At 38.7% G+C, this 17,525-nt stretch overlaps 1 protein-coding gene across 3 annotated transcripts in view; it reads right to left on the reverse strand.

Annotated features, from left to right (window-relative positions):
• Positions 1-17,525, reverse strand: part of LRP1 (LDL receptor related protein 1) — a 469,165-nt gene that overhangs the window by 297,959 nt on the left and 153,681 nt on the right. For all 3 annotated transcript variants that reach the window (XM_070740967.1, XM_070740966.1, XM_070740968.1), the window contains 3 exons: positions 7,666-7,785; positions 5,511-5,639; positions 4,268-4,531 (listed from right to left, as the gene is read on the reverse strand). In XM_070740967.1, the coding sequence (XP_070597068.1) occupies positions 4,268-4,531; positions 5,511-5,639; positions 7,666-7,785 (513 nt within the window). The remainder of the gene's footprint in view (positions 1-4,267; positions 4,532-5,510; positions 5,640-7,665; positions 7,786-17,525) is intronic.

Here is a 17,525-nt window from a genome sequence, read left to right on the forward strand (position 1 = left end):
TAAACTGCAGTTTCCATTGCTTTGACCATTTATCTAGTAAAGCTAAATCACTTACCATATTACAGACGCCTCCAGGAATATCAACCCTGTTGCACACTTTAGAGTCATCGGCAAATAGGCCACTTCCACTTACAAACCCGAGCCTCCAAAACGTGGGTCCTCTCTAGGAATCTCCTGGGAGGAAACAGGGCCTCCACCCTCCCCGTGGTTTCCCCAGTCATACACATTATTTGCTTTTACATTGATTCCTATGGAAAAAATTGCTTCTTCTTACAAACTTTTCTACTTAAGAACCTGATCACGGAATGACTTAAGTTTGTAAGTAGAGGTACCACTGTATAGAAATAGATGAAATTTTGGAAAGACCTGTACATGTTTTCCCCACCAAAATGTTCTGTTCTACTTTAACATCAGTTAGCAGCTTGGGGAAGGGAGGATAAGGCTATTCCAAATAAACAAGAAAATAACTAGTAATTCCTCAATCAGGAAGCATGCTTGTAGCTGTTCTCCTAAACACTGAACCTACCCTTTCAATATTTCAAAATGCTAGGCAACAGCTCAGCACAGCTGAACCCCTGCTGATACCACACACAGGACAAATGTTAATTTCCTCAAGGACACATTCGTATTTATCCTGGTCATTATTATTATTACCATTCAATGGTAACTTGTTATTACCATTCAATGACCTTTTTCAATATTTTGTGACTAACCAGCTTAAGGAGCTAGAGGTATGTCATTTTCATCTCTTCTTTCAGATTTAAAGGTCCAAGTTATTCTTTTTGCTTGGCAGCAGAATGAGGAGAGACAGCTGTTTGGAGGGATGCTGGGGGAGAGATAAGTAATTGAGGAATAAACCTGAAAACTTGCTACCAATTCTTAAAATGATACACTATCCAAAGAACCAAGGGGCATATGTACAGCCCAATGTAATAGTCTGGCAACTTTAAACTGCCACGGTCTGTTTCATTTGAAGAAACAAATCCAAGGAGAATTTTCAAAGCAGGGACTAGGAAAGGGCAAATTGTGTTAAGATAAATCAATACCGAGTTCTCAGAATACAAGCATACTGACAAATTTCTGCATTAAAACATGAATCTTGCTGGGCTGGACCCAAGATCTATCCCATTTACAAGAAAAGACTCCCAGGTGTTCTCACATCTGACAGAAAGCTACCAAAGAAATTGAGTGAGTGGGAGAGATATAACTTATTGAAAGAAATCCACATGGCCTTCAGTTTCTATCCCCACAAAGCCAAGCTACAAGAAGTGAATGGAACAGGGTGAAGAAAGCAGCTATTAGTAATAGCAGAGATTCCTCTTTTGTTAAGGCTCCTTCCTTGCCTGCCTGCTATGAAAAAGATCAAGCCACAAATAATTAGCCATATTCCCTTACAGCATCAGAGCCCAGAAGACACAACCACAATCTGCACTTCTTATTCTATATGAATCATCCTGATTTCCAAATGGCTTAAGATTTTATTTTCCAATCACTACTTCCAAGTTGAGAAAGAGTTTATTTTGTTAAAGGTTATTCAGCACTAAACTAAGTAATAAGCAAAAACAATACATGTCACTTGAGTAACCCAAAGATTAATAAGGGATGTCTCTGAAATTACACAATTTGCTGGTTGGGGAGCGGAAGGGTGGGGTGCAGAATAAGACTAAACAGAACGGGGCAATAATGTCACTGGAGGAAGAGCATGCAACACACGAATGAAAAGGTATATATCTTCTATTTTAAAATCATGTACAGTATATGAAGAATAGTTCAGAAAATTAAAGTCTTAGCTTTGCCATAGATTTCCTGGAAAACAACAGACCAACAATTTAGGCAGAGTTTTCCAAAATTTTCTGAAATTTGGCCACGTGCCTAAACTATTTTACTAAAAAAAGGGTAGGATAGATAAACTAGTTTAATCAAAGTGTGGTTAAGTTTATATGTAGAACATATGTAGAACATGGATGGATTAGATGCTAGATGTGGCATGGGATACTAATACACACCACAGCATTAGAATAGGTGTACAATTTTGCTGGTATATCTTTGACTTTTTCTGTGGATGAATTTAGGAGGAATAATACCATCCATTCTTCTAGGCCACTGACTTCCTAACACAATGTGACAATGAAGCAATGAGAGTGCAATTGCACTTTGAATTTTGGTTCATTAAAAAAAACACAAATCTAACTTGGCTTCTTTTCCACCTGGGACTTATGAACTCTCTCCTGTCCAAATGTCTCCCAAACCTCATGTATTTGAGAACTTCAGACAAAAAAGATGCATTGTCCAAAGAAGGCACAGGGTATCCCATGTCAAACTCTAATTAGGCCTCTATCTATTCCTTTAATCTTCTGCCTCTTGCTTCTTTTTCTATCCAACAATATTTTTATGATAAATTATAGGATGCTGTGAGTTTTCCTGGATGTGGTGTAAGAAAGTTGGCTTGATCCAAAAAAAATCACTCCCCAATGCAATAACTGCAAAAAGAAATTTCATACATCTGTGGTGGCTCAGCACTTTTATTTTTATCCATTCTTAAATGGATTTAAATTGCAGGGCATTACAGTCCTAGCAAGGAAGCATACCACATTCAGAGTATGTATACATGAGTAAAGTTTGGTATCCACTTATGGTCTACATATGTCAGAGAAGATCAGAATTGCCCCCACCCTCCTCGCCTTCGTAAACTCCTTAAAACCCACCTTTGTCGTCAGGCATGGGGGAACTGAGATATCCTTTCTCCCGACGTCTATACAATTTATACATGGTATGTTTGTGTGTGTGCTTGTTTGGTTTTTAATAAGGGTTTTTTAGTTATTTTAAATATTAAATTTGTTATAGGCTGTTTTTATTATTGTTGTTAGCCGCCCCGAGTCTACGGAGAGGAGCGGCATACAAATCTTAATAAATAAATAAATAGGAAGGAAGGAAGGAAGGAAGGAAGGAAGGAAGGAAGGAAGGAAGGAAGGAAGGAAGGAAGGAAGGAAGGAAGGATGGATGGATGGATGGATAGATAGATAGATAGATAGATAGATAGATAGATAGATAGATAGATAGATAGATAGATAGATAGATAGATAGATAAGATACAGGTATGGTGGTCTTGTTGCCTCAAATTCAGGAACCATCAAATCTGTGCACATCTTTTTCAAGAACACATACTACCAATGACTAAAAATAAATAAATTACAGTATTTATGATTAAGAATAGTCATCCCCTGTGGACTGTTTCCCAATATTTTCAGGGGACATTTCTTCATTATAAAACATAAATATGCAAGTAACCTGAGGTTTATGAACAGATATTTCCCAAATGCTTCCTCTTTTGCTTCTCTGATGCATTTCAGTTGGGACACAATAAACAGCAAAAGTTTTGCCAACCAAGGAGATACTATCCTATGGTTGGTTATTGGCCAGGTAGTATAGGAACCATAGGATTCTGTGGTGCTCCCTGTTCCCAAATAGAGATTGACAGAGAGTGAATTTGGTAAGAGATCCTTCTTCACATCTGTCACCAATAAAAAGAGAAGGGGGATTTCTGTAGGAAGATCAGGGGCACATAAAGGAGGTGGGGTTACTACAGTGTCCCCTCGATTTTCGCGGGTTCGAACCACGGTTTTTCAAAAAATATTAATTAAAAAATACTTCGCGGGTTTTTTCCTATACCATGGTTTTTCCCACCTGATGACATTATACATCATCGCCAAACTAATACTTTTTGCAAATAAATAACAAATAATAATAATAATTGTTAATAAATAATTATCTTTATAAATATCAGGATCACTAAGTGTCTTATTCAATGGTGAGTACCAGTAATAATGGTGAGTAAATGGTTGTTAAGGGGATGGGAAATGGTAATTTAGGGGTTTAAAGTGTTAAGGGATGGCTTGTGATACTGTCCGTAGCCAAAAATGGTGTATTTACTTCCGCATCTCTACTTCACAGAAATTCGACTTTCACGGGCGGTCTCGGAACGCATCCCCTGCGAAAATCGAGGGAACACTGTATATCTTTTTATTATTATTATTTTTAATTAATTTTTAACAAGTTTATAAACACACAACATATCCCAAGTATTTTTCTTCCACAGCCATATGCTAGAATCAGAAAATTAAAAAATCTACAATAACTGGCATAAACCAAGTATTACACATACACACACATGCAAAAACCAGGTCAAACAGCACTTTGTACCTTAAGCATCAGAAGAACAAACTGTAATTCTATTTGGTGGCATTGAAATAGAACAAACGCTACTTACGATGCAAGTTGAGAGAGATGTTGATAGTCCATTCCTCAACAAACCCTTTGAGGCTGGGGATTTTGGCACATTTGAGAACAGTCTGGGGGGAACTGTCACCAACATGGACCCAGCAGACTGTGTCTTCTACGTAGTTGAAATCCATGGCAGTAGTTTGTTTGGTGCTAGTTGGGCTGATGTTTGAGACAGGTCCACCATTCAGGTAGGTAGCCATGATGTTCTGAGAATTGGCAATGAGTAGGATGGGTGGTCGTTCTACTGGTTCTGAGAAGGAAAGAGAATTCCAATAGAGAAGGACGGTCAGAGGGAAAGTCACATATTTTTTCAAAGAGATACAGAGGACAAACTGTCCAAATGTGCTTGCAAAGGAAACCTCAGAGCAACAAAGGCCAACAATGTGCATGCAGGATGAGTTCTTTTCAGTAACATTAATAAGACCAACAAAATCTAGGCGGAGTCTTTGAAGCAAGGGAAATCAGAAAAATATGCTATTACAGGAGAAAATTCTCATATTGGCACGCTTCCTATCACAAATCAAAAAGAATGCGCAAAAGAATGCAAAAGAATCACAGATTGGGTACTTGTGCTTCTTATACTGCCTTTTTAAATAACTTTTTAATAGGGTTTTAGTTTTAGATAATGTTTGACTTCTTTATATCTCTTTGTATCTATTTATATTGTATTTTTATTATTGTTGTAAGCCGCCCTGAGTCCTTCAGGATTGGGCGGCATAGAAGTCAAATGAAGGAAGGAAGGAAGGAAGGAAGGAAGGAAGGAAGGAAGGAAGGAAGGAAGGAAGGAAGGAAGGAAGGAGGAAAGGAGGAAGGAACAAACAAACTTTAAATAAATAAATAAGCAAGCAAGCAAATTACTAGCAAGGAAGGGAGTGATTGAGTGAGTAAGTAAGTAAGTAAGTAAGTAAGTAAGTAAGTAAGTAAGTAAGTAAGTAAGTAGGCAAATTACTAGCAAGCCAACTTCATTTAAGGGAGCAAAATTCAAGATTTTAGGACTCCAGAGCATTTCATGTTATTAACATTTTCAAAGCTTCTGAAAACTTTTTAAAAAAATTGTGTAGAATGTTTTACTACAGAAACCAGTACAATTGAATAGCTGTGTTTTCACCCGACGTACAAATATCTGTGAGGAAGTGAGCTATCAAATGGAGCTTTGGCACTTAAAAAAAATAAAGTGGCAGCCATAGCCTACAAAATATTCAACCAGGAATAAAAAGAAAATGATGTACCATTCTTGGCTTTGCAAGATTTGTGATCAGGCTGGAGAAGGTATCCCTCAACGCAACTGCATGTGTAGGAGCCATCATGGTTAGTGCAGGTTTGGCTGCAGGTACCATAAATAGAACACTCATCAAAATCTGTTGGGATTAAGCAAAAGAGGACAATTAAAGAATGTCAGAATACCTATTTTAGCTACTGTGTTTACTACAATTTACACACCATTCAATCCAAAGCATCTTACACGGCGAATAATTAAAAAAAAAACATTAAAAAACCAACTAACAAAAGTGCCCAAAGGAAGAGAAATTCAAAGTAAAAATGCTGAGTAGTAGCAGTAGTAGTCTTTGCCTGTTGCATTTATATCCAACCTTTCCTGCAGAATATCAACATGGTACATACACCTTGCTCCAATTTCCACTACAGCAACAGCCACTTGTCATCCTTGTCTATGCATGGGGTTGCACTCCCCTGGCTGAGCTGGTGTGCAATTTGGTGTTCCTGCTCAAGGAGCAGGTGGCAGCTGTGTTGCTGGTGGAGGCTTTGCACAGATTTGTGACCTTCCTTGAACTGGGAGACCTTGCTCATGGTTATTCTTGCCTTGTTCACCTTCTAGTTCAGCGGTCTCCAACCTTGGCAACTTTAAGACTTGTGGACTGGCTGAGGAATTCTAGGTGCTGAAGTCCACAAGTCTTAAAGTAGCCAAGGTTGGAGACCGCTGTTCTAGCTAGATTAGTGCAGTGCCCTTTACAAGGGCTGACTTTGATGGCCCCTTGAAAGTTACAACTCGTTCAGAATTCAATGCCGTGGGTTATATTGGGCGTTCGTACACTCACCCATGTTATATCTCGGTATAATGTAAGAGCCATGGTGGTATAATGTTTAGAATGCAGTATTGCAGACTGACTGTGCCCATAGCCAAGAGCTCAATTCTGACCAGCTCAAGGTTGACTCAGCATCCTTCTAAGGTTGTAAAATGAAGGCAGGTAAAATGGGGATGATAACACTGACATTGTAATCTACCCAGAGATTATGGTAAAGCACTATCAAGTGGTATACAAATCTAATAAATAACAATAACAAATAACAACAACAACAACAACAACAACAACAATAGTGGAACTGCTTGTGCTTTTGTTATATGAGTCCCATTGGGATTGGGTGGCATAGAAGTCGAATTAATAAATAAATATTCTGGTTCCCCATTCCTTTCTATGTGCAATTCAAGGTGCCCATCATTATCACTTTTAAAATGATAATTTTATTGTTCATTTTTCTTTCTTGATCTTGTCATTTTTAAATCCACTTTCAAATCAGTTTTATGCTTGTCAGATAAATCTTGGTTCTTCTTCCATTTTCTTTCATTCTGTATTTGCAAGCTGACTTTGAGAGATCTTCTCCTATAAACTATACTCTTTAATTCTTTCTGGTTCTCTACTTTTAAAGTCTTATTTTGTTATGTCTTTTTTTAATGATTCAAAACAAAAGTTTCCCATGGAAATTATTATTTATAATGAATTCCAAAATCTTATTTCAAAATTATCTGTCTTCTTAGAACATTTATAACTTTCTAAACCCAATTTTTTTTGCTATTTATTTTTTTTAAAAAAATAAGACTTTAAATATAGTTAAATCTTATTTTGCTAAGTATTGAAGAAAATTCACCTGGTGCTATAAAATCTATCGACCTAAAGATTTCTAAAAGCTGCAAGCAGTTAACAAGCAATTACCCAAAGTGATTAGAAAAGGAAGTGTGTGGACTCAATGCCTTTTCAAACCACATCAACTATGGTTTGAGAGCTCTAAACCCAATAGAGACTATTTCACCCTCTCTTCTCAAAAGGCAACTGTATGGAGCACTTGTGGGCAATCTGAAATTCTCTCCTTATCCAGAGGAATTACTGAAGAAGCAGTGTATTTCTGCCACGGTCATTGGCTCTGCTTTTTTGTGGAACATCTTCAGTCCATTATTTCTTCCACAGAAGTCAATTACATCTCACATTGTCAAGATGGGTTGCGATGGGGGGGGGATCTTTGAATAAGCATCTTAGAAATTACAGCAACCCATTTATGATTGTTCTTACCCTTGAAGGAAGGAGGGAGAGTTTATGAATGAAGTTTAAGGAAACCCAGTAAATGTAGCCTATTTGCTCATTTTTCACCTACCTTTGCAACTCTTCCCATCTTCAGCTACCTGGGAGGAACTGTTACAATAGCATGTTGGTCCGCTCAGAGTTGGGACACAATGGTATTGGCAGCCCATAGTTGAACAGTTTGCCAGGAGCTCTAAAAATGGAGGAGAAATAATAGTAATGTCAGTTAAGAGATATAGAAGGAAATAAACACTGCAGCTTTTCAGCAAACTTAACTCCTTGGCAAGTAGTATTATACAGTATATCCATTCCTCTCTTGCATTAATATTCACAACCAGAAAAGTTCTACAAGAAACTCCAAGGTTCCCCCTCAGCTACTATAAAACTTCTTCAGATTCATCTTAAAAGTCCTGCTAATTACAACACAAGCACGCCTTACTGTTTTTAGAAAGTATGCTGCCAAGCTGTATGAATTGTTAAGGTTCCTGCTGCCATGACCTCTCCCCTTTGGCTGCTGGTCACTGCCCAGCATGGCCATTTGGCTTGGGCTAGTGGAGAAAACAGGAGACCTGGGTTTTTGCAGAAATATGTGTTCGTAAAAATGCCTGACCTCTACTTTGCTCATGCATTCTTCAGGCATTACATGGGCTCCTTATAAGCATTGATACAGCTGGTATTTTGGAGGAACAACAGATTCATTTAATGTTTTTTTCTTTTAAACAAACAACAACTAATAAACCTGTGAACTCTTTTTTTTTTAAGAAGGTGCTGATTAAACTAGAAAAAAAGAGTTTCATCTAAGTGGATTAAAGGTTTACTATTGCTTCTCCTAATACGGGGTTCATATTTTCTCTTGTCTTAATTTTTGGAGGTGGAACTAGTGCCATTCTGCCTCTTCTTGTATCATTTTGCGCATGCCAGGCCTGTCAAACTGGTAGCCCATGGGCCGGATGTGTCACATATAGGCCATTCCCACCCCGTCTCTGCATAAAGGCAAAAAATGTTGCAATACGTCACATGATGCGATCGAGCTTGACACCCGTGGTGCACGCCATAAGATATTTCTGATTACTTCTTTATTGGTCGTACTTATATATCGCCCAACTCCCGAAGGACTACATTACAAATATTTGGTATTAGCATTGTTATCCAGCTTGAATATTTGGAAACGGGAGTGAAATTAACAACAGTTACATCAGAGCCCCGTTCTTAACTAAGTGATTCAAAGACTAGTAAATCTCTATCCAAAGACAGTCCAAGTAAGAGGATAGTGAGGTGGAAGACAACTGGAATGAAACAAGAGGGAACATTCGTAATGCATCGTGCATCTCTGCCTGGCATTACTCTGTAGTCACCATCTCTGGTTTGTTAGCTGGACTCTTCTGGATACATGTCTACCAGTTTTCCAGAAGACCAACTAGCTAGCAAAGCCAAAAAATTTCCTATGCTTGAATTATCTCTAGTAAAACTGTAAGGCAAGGACAAACCCACAAGTCTTATTATTACGGCAAATGAAAGAGTTCAGCTACCAGGGTACCACAAATTATGCCAGCACATTTTTTCTGATGACTCAAGAACGAGAGGAATGCACAAGTAACACAGCTGTATGGATGACTTGTTGTGCACAGATATTGATTGTACAATGCAGTATTCGGGAAAATTCTAGCTTCTATGGAGCACATAAAGTAGTTTAGATTCAATTGCTATGCCAGTTTGTGTTCATACATTTCAGCTACTGCATATCATTTTTCATTTCAATCATTCTTATTCAAAAATAATGCAACCATGTTATATATTTGATATGGAGTCTTTATGTAAATTCTTGTATTACTGATTTATCTGCATTTGTTACAATTTTTAAGAAAATCACCAGGATATTAACCCAATCAGGGGTCTACAAGTTCTATAGATACATACAACATTGGCTCAGTCTTTAAGCAGCTCACCACCTCTGGCTGATGAAGATTAATCAATCAGGCATTGAAATAATCAGTCCAACACTTGTTTTCTATGCCATTCTGGATTTTCCAACAAAATTAATATCGGTTAGTGCTAATATTTTATCAGATTATCCATATTTTCCAATTTGGCCCTCTTCTGTTACAACAGTGTTTTCCAATCTTGGCAACTTGAAGAGGTCTGGACTTCAATTCCCAGAATTCCCCAGGCCAGCATTTGCTAGCTGGGGGATTCTGGGAGTTGAAGTCCAGATATCTTCAAGTTGCCAAGATTGGGAAACACTGCGTTGGAATATATATGAAAATTCTTCATTTGTTTAGATATTCCTTTCCTCGTTCATTTTGACCCAATCACAGTCCTGAAATTAACATTGTATTATCGGTACACTCCATCCTACTAACATCAGGATTGGGATGATTCCATATTCTCTTTTAGAATTTCTCAGGCAAAGGTCCTACTTGTAGGATACACAACACAACTTATTTAGATACTGCTTGAAAGAACATATTGATTTTGAAACATCCTCAGTAATGTGTCTTCTTGAGCAATGCAGTGAGTTTATGATTTCCCAATGGATTCTCTTCTAGAATACTAAGGTCAAAAAGTCTTCAATATCAGCCAAAGGGGCATTTGAAGGAGGCCCCCCTCGGGCAAGATTATCCATGTGTGACAAACTTCCTAAAACAGCCAAAAGTATATACTTGTCAGGCAAATGGGAACATTTATGTCCTATTTATGTGAGCTTTACTGGAGCTGACACTAATGAAAGACCGCTATATCTTCCTTTGAATAAGCCTTGCTTTTACTACTGAATTACAAGTCTTCAAGTTTAGTAGGACTTTTTCTTTCTTTCTTAGCCTTCTATATTTTATCTCCAAAATCGACTACATGAGTACTGTTTCATAGACAAAGATGCCTCCAAACAGAAAAATTAATAAACTAAATACATACTATTACAGCCACAGGCTACTAAATGCAAGGCCTTCAAGTCCAAACAATTGCTATAATTTCAGCTTTCAAGAAGATTCTGAAAGCCAACACAAGTATACTTAACTTCCCAGTCAATCTCAGCATTATCTGATTACTTGGCTAAATGGCCTTTTAATTATCTGGGAAATACCTGCCTCATAGAGTAGTTTCCAGCTACATTGATGCTTGTGACATAATGACACCATTCAAATCGCAACATAAAGGAGGAGGATATGTACTGAGAACATGTTCAAATAAACAGCAATAAGATAAGCTTACCTAACTCAGATTAATAAATAGTAGCAGACTGGACTGTGGCATTTTTGGCTAACAAATAGCGATGTGCAATAATTGGATACAAAGCTTTTCTGTGGTTAGCCTGGCTAGGAATTCTAGAGGGCATGAAATTGGGGGGGCGGGGGGAGCATATACAGTATAATTAAGTACCTCCCCACTGGCATGCCTGAAACTGTTGAGAGATCTCCATCTCTCGGATGTAATGTAGGGTTTCCTGCCTAAGCAGGCAGTTGGACTAGAAGACCTCCAAGGTCCCTTCCAACTCTGCTGCTGCTGTTGTTGTATTTGTTTGTTTGTTTGTTTGTTTGTTTGCTTGCTTGCTTGCTTGCTTTCCTTTCTCTCTTCTATGACTGTCACTTAGATCAGAAGACCCTGACTTTTGGGGCACTGGGAATGTGAAGAGAGGTTTTTCTGCAGACCAGAGTGGGTATGGTTTCCCATGCTGCCTGCAACCCATGGATGGGGCTTTGCTAGTTTGCATAGCCCAATTTCTGGCATACTGAGGCCCGGTGCTGGTTCACAGACTTAGATGCTGGGGTTCCCTAACTTAGATGCTGTTCTTTATAGCAATTGCAATAGCACTTAAGACTTATATGCCACATCATAGTGCTTTACACTATGAATTGGTGTATAAATCAAATAAATAAATAAATTTATAGCACTCGCTAAGCCAGTGTTGGCGAACCTTTTTTATTTGTGTGCTAAATGGGAGTTGGGGTGCAGTCACACTTGTGCGTGCCCACACCCAAAATTCCATTCTCCCCCCCCCCCGCGCATGAGCCCCCCTCTCCTGATACGCGATGGCACATTCGTTTTTCGTTCTTTCCAGGCTTCAGAGTCTTTAAAGGAGCCTAGGGAGGGTGAAAATGCCCTTCCTCACCTACCCACCATCCGGAGACCATTCGGAGGCAGAAAATGGTCCATTTGCCAAGTTACAGTTAAACCGTAGGTTCCATTTTTTTTGTTCTCCCCAGGCTTGAGCCTTTCTAGGAGTCTGGGGAGGGCAAAAACGGCCTTCCCCCATCCCCCAGAGGCCCTCCGGAGGCCAGAAATGGCCTCAAAGAAGTTAGAAAACAGGTCATTTCTGGCCTCCGCAGGGCCTCAGGAGAAGGCCATTTTCACCCTTCCCGGCCTCCTAAAAAGGCTCTGGACCTTTCGACCTTGCGTGACTACAGATATGGCTCTGTATGCCACTTGGGGCACGTGTCATAGGTTTGCCATCACAGCTCTAAGCAGTTTACAATGCCAGCACATTGGCCCCAACAATCTGCATCCACACTTTAGACCTCAGAAAGAGGGAAAGCTAAGTCAATCCTGAGTTGGTCAGGATCAAACATCTGTGAGCAGGTTTGCCTGCAATATTACAACCACTGGGCCACCGCAGCTCCTATATACCCAGCACTTAAGATGCTAAGGATGAAAGCACTTCATCATCTGAAATAATCTTATGTCGTCATCATCTGAAATGCCCTTAAATGAAACACACAAATAAACAGAGCTTTCCAAGGATGAAAAACACTCTGTTTTATTTGCAGATTTCCTCAAGTGTGGTCAAGTACGTACATTTGACCACACAATAATTGAAGCTGCTTGTACAGAGGTTTCAAGTGAAACATGTACTCTTTCTGCAAACTTTCAAATATGTTCCCTAGAACTTCACACATTTCCTGATACTTCATTCCTCCTTTACAAGCTTCATCAAGCGAATGCCTCCCAGCCTCAATACAGATCAAGCCCTATCTCAATGATTGTTAAAACATAATGAATGAACATCCGAAAGATGTTAAAGGCAATTCTACAAGCATAGCACACTTTCCTATGGCCTGTGAAGATGCACAAGGAACAAGATTTATTATGCCTAATTTTCAAAGCTGGGGTCCTTGTTTAGAATGCCATACATGCAAGTCCATGAATCAAACACTAATTTAGCTTTTTGTTTTGTTTTGTATATGCTTCAAATAAGCTGCTTTCTTTCTATCTATTTTTTATAAAGCCCAGCATGCATGCATTGAATGACTTTTTTAAATTGAAAAACTGCTCTCTTCTAGAGAGGAATGGCAAAAGAGGCCATATGTCATCGCTTGGAATAAGCTAATCAACTCAGCTGGTTTTTGCTGCAAACAGGAATACTTTGTTCACATGCATCCAAGCTAGATCCCTTTGCTCCAGTTATGTCTTTCTCTTAGAGTACATCTCTTTATAGGGTGAGAGAATTTATTTCTATCCCAGTTCTTGGCCAAAAAGTCTCCACAGATTTTTACAAAAGACTGAAGGGATATAGAAAAGTCAAAAGAATGCAATCAAATATGCAACCTATATTTTTTTAAAATAGTAAATACATCAGTGACATATTAAAAAAATTAAATTTAAAATCAAAACTAGTGCCTTTATGTCTAAAAGCAGTATCACCATAAACATACCAAATCATTGGCTCTGGGTGGTCCATATACTGAAGTGAAATATGGTTTTTTTCATTGTTTTGGTCCATGGAAGCTCATCTGGATTTCAGCAAAGTGCTTCCCCCCCCCCCCAAAAGGCAGCTGGACTTTCTTGTTTGTTTGTTTGTTTGGAAAAGTTTCATTTCTCATCCAAGAAGCTTCTTCAGTTCTTGGATGAGAAGCAAAACCCACCTCTGTCGTCAGGCATGGGGGAATTGAGATATTCCTTCCCCCCCAGGCCTATACAATTTATGCATGGTATGTTTGTGTGTATGTTTGGTTTTTTAATAAGGGTTTTTTAACTATTTGAAATATTAGATTTGTTATATGCTGTTTTGATTATTGCTGTTAGCCGCCCCAAGTCTACGGAGAGGGGTGGCATACAAATCTAATAAATGAATGAATGAATGAATGAATGAATGAATGACCAAATAAATAAATAAATAAATAAATAAATAAATAAATAAATAAATAAATAAATAAATAAATAAATAAATAAATAAATAAATAAATAAATAAATAAATAAATAAATAAATAAATAAATAAATAAATAAATAAATAAAATAAAATAAAATAAAATAAATAAAATAAATAAAATAAATAAATCATTTTCAAATTTTAAAAAAATCAACAAAATCCAGTTGCCTTTTTTTGGGGGGGGGGGAGTATCTTTGGGGACAATCATGACTTGGATGACTGCAAATGTCCATAGACACTCAGTTGGATTTGTTGCTTATATGGTTTATGTTAAGTCCTCAATTTGCAACCCCAAAGTCCTTGACTTATGACCAGCCAGGAAGACTGATGCTGAAGCCTGATTGGCTAAGCACAACAGGCCTTTCGAGCAGGAAGTTAAAGCATTGTGATTGGTTGGCTGTCTGACAGCCACACTATAAAAGGAGCTTTCAGAAGTCTGTTTGCTGTTCCATTTAAGCTGAGCTGTAATGATGCTGAAAATGCCAGAATAAAAGTTCCCTGTTTAAAAAGTCAGGCCTCTGCTAAGTTCCGTCAGTGCAAAGTCTCACCTATCTAACACTTTAAACGTGGTTATTCTCAATCAAAAATGTGGAAAAGTGGGGGGAGAGCCAAAATTGAGGACTCTTCACATGGTAATATACTGAAAAATTTAAAAAACTCTTTCATAGTAGGAGTTTGATTACTGGCCTGAGCCAATGTATCTCAATATCTGTTCCTTGCATTTCTCTAATGACCAGGGCCTATCTACTGAATCACAAGCAGAGTTGAGATCAATACATCTCAGTAAAGTTGTTGTGTTTTTTTTAAATTCATTGGTATACTTTTGAATCCAAACCTTCAGTGATTTAGAATGTGGTGACCTTGATGTTGAAATCCTGCCTATTTCAAATTGGAAAAAGCTGTTGCTTCCTCCCAACCCTTTAGTTTATTTAGACAATATTGGACGTAAAGCTTGGAGGAAAGGCCTCCAGGTTTTATCTCTGCCAAATGTCTCAGCAGAACTTTCATAATCTGCTAGTTTGTTTTCCTCTCTGAAACAAAACGTATATTTCATTTCATGAGTATTCGGAGAGGGGTGGCATACAAGTCTAATAAATTATTATTAATAATTATTATTTTAATAATATACTCTTAGATTAAATCTCCACTAAGCGTGGAAACTTGCTGAATGACTCTGAGTCAATCACTCAGTCTCAGCCTAGTCTATCTGATGAGATTACTCTTGGTGGTGAATGGTGATGATGGCAAAATTAACTACGCCACTGTGAGCAAATTGGCAGAAAAAGTGGATGAACTTAAATGTATACAAGCACACAGCCATACTAAATCGATTTTGCTGTTGGCTTGTAAAAACAGAAAGCTACATTTAAAAAAAATATAGAGAAAATGTTCAAAAAATCAGAACTGGACAAATCACTCCCCCCAGAATTTTTTTGGCAACAGACAGCAGAATTGCTCTTTCATTCACTTGACACTAATGAAATTACATACAATAAACGTTTATTAAACCTAGGCCATCGCCACAGGTGTTTAGAAAAGAGTTGTTCTGCCTTATCCTCATTGACAATGGCAGGAGGGCTTTTTATATAAGCTTTAAGCAAACACTCTTAGGAATTTTCTATTTGCTGAGCATAGACATTCCAGCAGAAGGGGTGGCAACTATCTTCAGAGGTTGCTGATGGACACTGAGCCCATCCAGCCTCTCCCAAGAACAGCCTTTGATTGCTTTCATCTTTTCCATGCAAGTTACAAGCACAGCTGTACAAGCAAATATCCACAGGCTCTGCCACAGGGAAGGACCCCAGACTGGAGCTTCATGAAGTTGTCAACACAACTGTATGGTGGCTAGCAAGCTCTAGGGGCCATTCTGCATGACCCTGCCAGTCCGTGCTCTCCCATATTATACCCTCCTCCCAATCTTTAATGTGGAAGTTGGACGATGCAAATTGCCAGTCAAAAAGTAAACTTCTTTATACAGTTGGAGCTGAGGTGGTGCTTTGGTTTAGAATGCAACACTGCAGGCTACTTCAGCTGAAAGCGAGCTGCAGTTTGGCAGTTCAAATCTCACCAGGCTCGAAAGTTGGCTCAGCCTTCCATCCTTCCTAGGTGGGTAAAATGAGGACCCAGATTGTTGAGGGCAATAGGCTGACTCTATAAACTACTTATAGAGATGGCTGTAAAAGCACTATGAAGTCTAAGCGCTGTTCTGCCCCATGTCCCAACTGCCCGTAATTACAGGGTAATTAGTCCAAAAAGATACACACCACACGATAGAAGGAAAACCAAAAGTCTTTATCAACAGAAAAGCAGAAAAAACTCCCTTTTTAAATGTCAAAGGGATTTTCTGGTACAAACAAGGCACAGGTTAAATGCAATCCAATTTCTCACCCAGTAACTGGGAAATTGAGTCCAATTCCAAAGTCCAGAGAATCCACACACACAGTCTTGAACAGGGAAACAGCAAAACCACGATCTTGACGAAACTATGAATCAGATAAACTTCCACAAGGCTAAAAAGAGCACGCTGCTCTTTTTATCTGTAGCACTAATTATATCAGCCCCACCCAACCACAGGTGGCCTCACTTATCTCCTGTAATAATCCTTCAGTTGTTCTCTCCTATGCATCACTCTACGCATGCGTGGGTCCGTCATACGTTCTTGTTCAGAATCCGGGGATGATAAGGATGATTGATCTCCTCCTGGGCTGTCTGCCAAACTCCCCTCTTCCCTGCTACTCACGCTTCCTTCGTCAGAGGAGCCTTCGTCGGCAGATTCTATCGGGAGCAAAAGAGGCCTGTGGCATGTGGATGTTTCCTCCACCTCCACATTCCTTGGGGCAGCAGCTGGGCCAGAGCCAACCACAACAAGTGCTATCGCTATTTATAACAAATACAGAATGGGCATGCATTTTAGTGCTTATAGGTTTGTTTGTTTATTTGCAGAAGTTACATTGCCTCAAGAATGTATAAAGGTATTTCAAATGAGTGTTTGAAATGTAAAGAAGGAATTTTTTATCATCTGCAATGAACATGCAACAAAACAAAGAAGTATTGGATTCATATCTTAACACAGAAAATTCTTAAAGTGAATATAAAGCTAAAAACTAGAAAGTTTTCTTTGAGGTTGTTGTGGGTAGCTCTGGCCCAGCTCCTGCCCCAAGGAATGTGCAGGTGGATGTGGGGGAGACATCCACATGTCGCAGGCCTGTTTTGCTTCCAGTAGAATCTGTCTCCTCTGACCAAGGAAGCGTGAGTGACAGGGATGAGGGGAGTTTGGCAGACAGCCCAGGAGGAGATCAATCATCTGTATCATCCCTGGATTCTGAACAAGAATTAATGACACATCCACGCATGCGTAGAGTGATGCATAGGAGACAACAACTGAAGGATTATTACAAGAGAAAATGAGGCCACCTGTGGCTGGGTGGGGCTGCTGTAATTAGTGCTACAGATAAAAGTATAACCTGATGTTTTAGCCTCATGGCAGTTTATCTGATTCATTGTTTCGTCAAGATCGTGGTTTTTTGCTGTTCAGGATTTTGTGTGTGGACTCTCTGGACTTTAGAATTGGACTCAATTTCCCAGTTATTGGGTGAGCAATTGGATTGCTTTTCACCTGTGCCTTGTGTGTACAAGAAAATCCCTTTGACATTTAAAAAGGGAGCTGTTTCTGTTTTTCTATATCTTTTTCCCTTCTACCCTACACTTTTCCCCTTCCCCCTTTCCTCCCTTATTTTGCCCTTATTTTATTTTTTCTTTGTATTTTATATTTATATTTTGATAAACTAATAA

Source organism: Erythrolamprus reginae, chromosome 2 (genome assembly GCF_031021105.1).
Source record: "Erythrolamprus reginae isolate rEryReg1 chromosome 2, rEryReg1.hap1, whole genome shotgun sequence".
NCBI classification, from domain to species: Eukaryota; Metazoa; Chordata; class Lepidosauria; order Squamata; family Dipsadidae; genus Erythrolamprus; species Erythrolamprus reginae.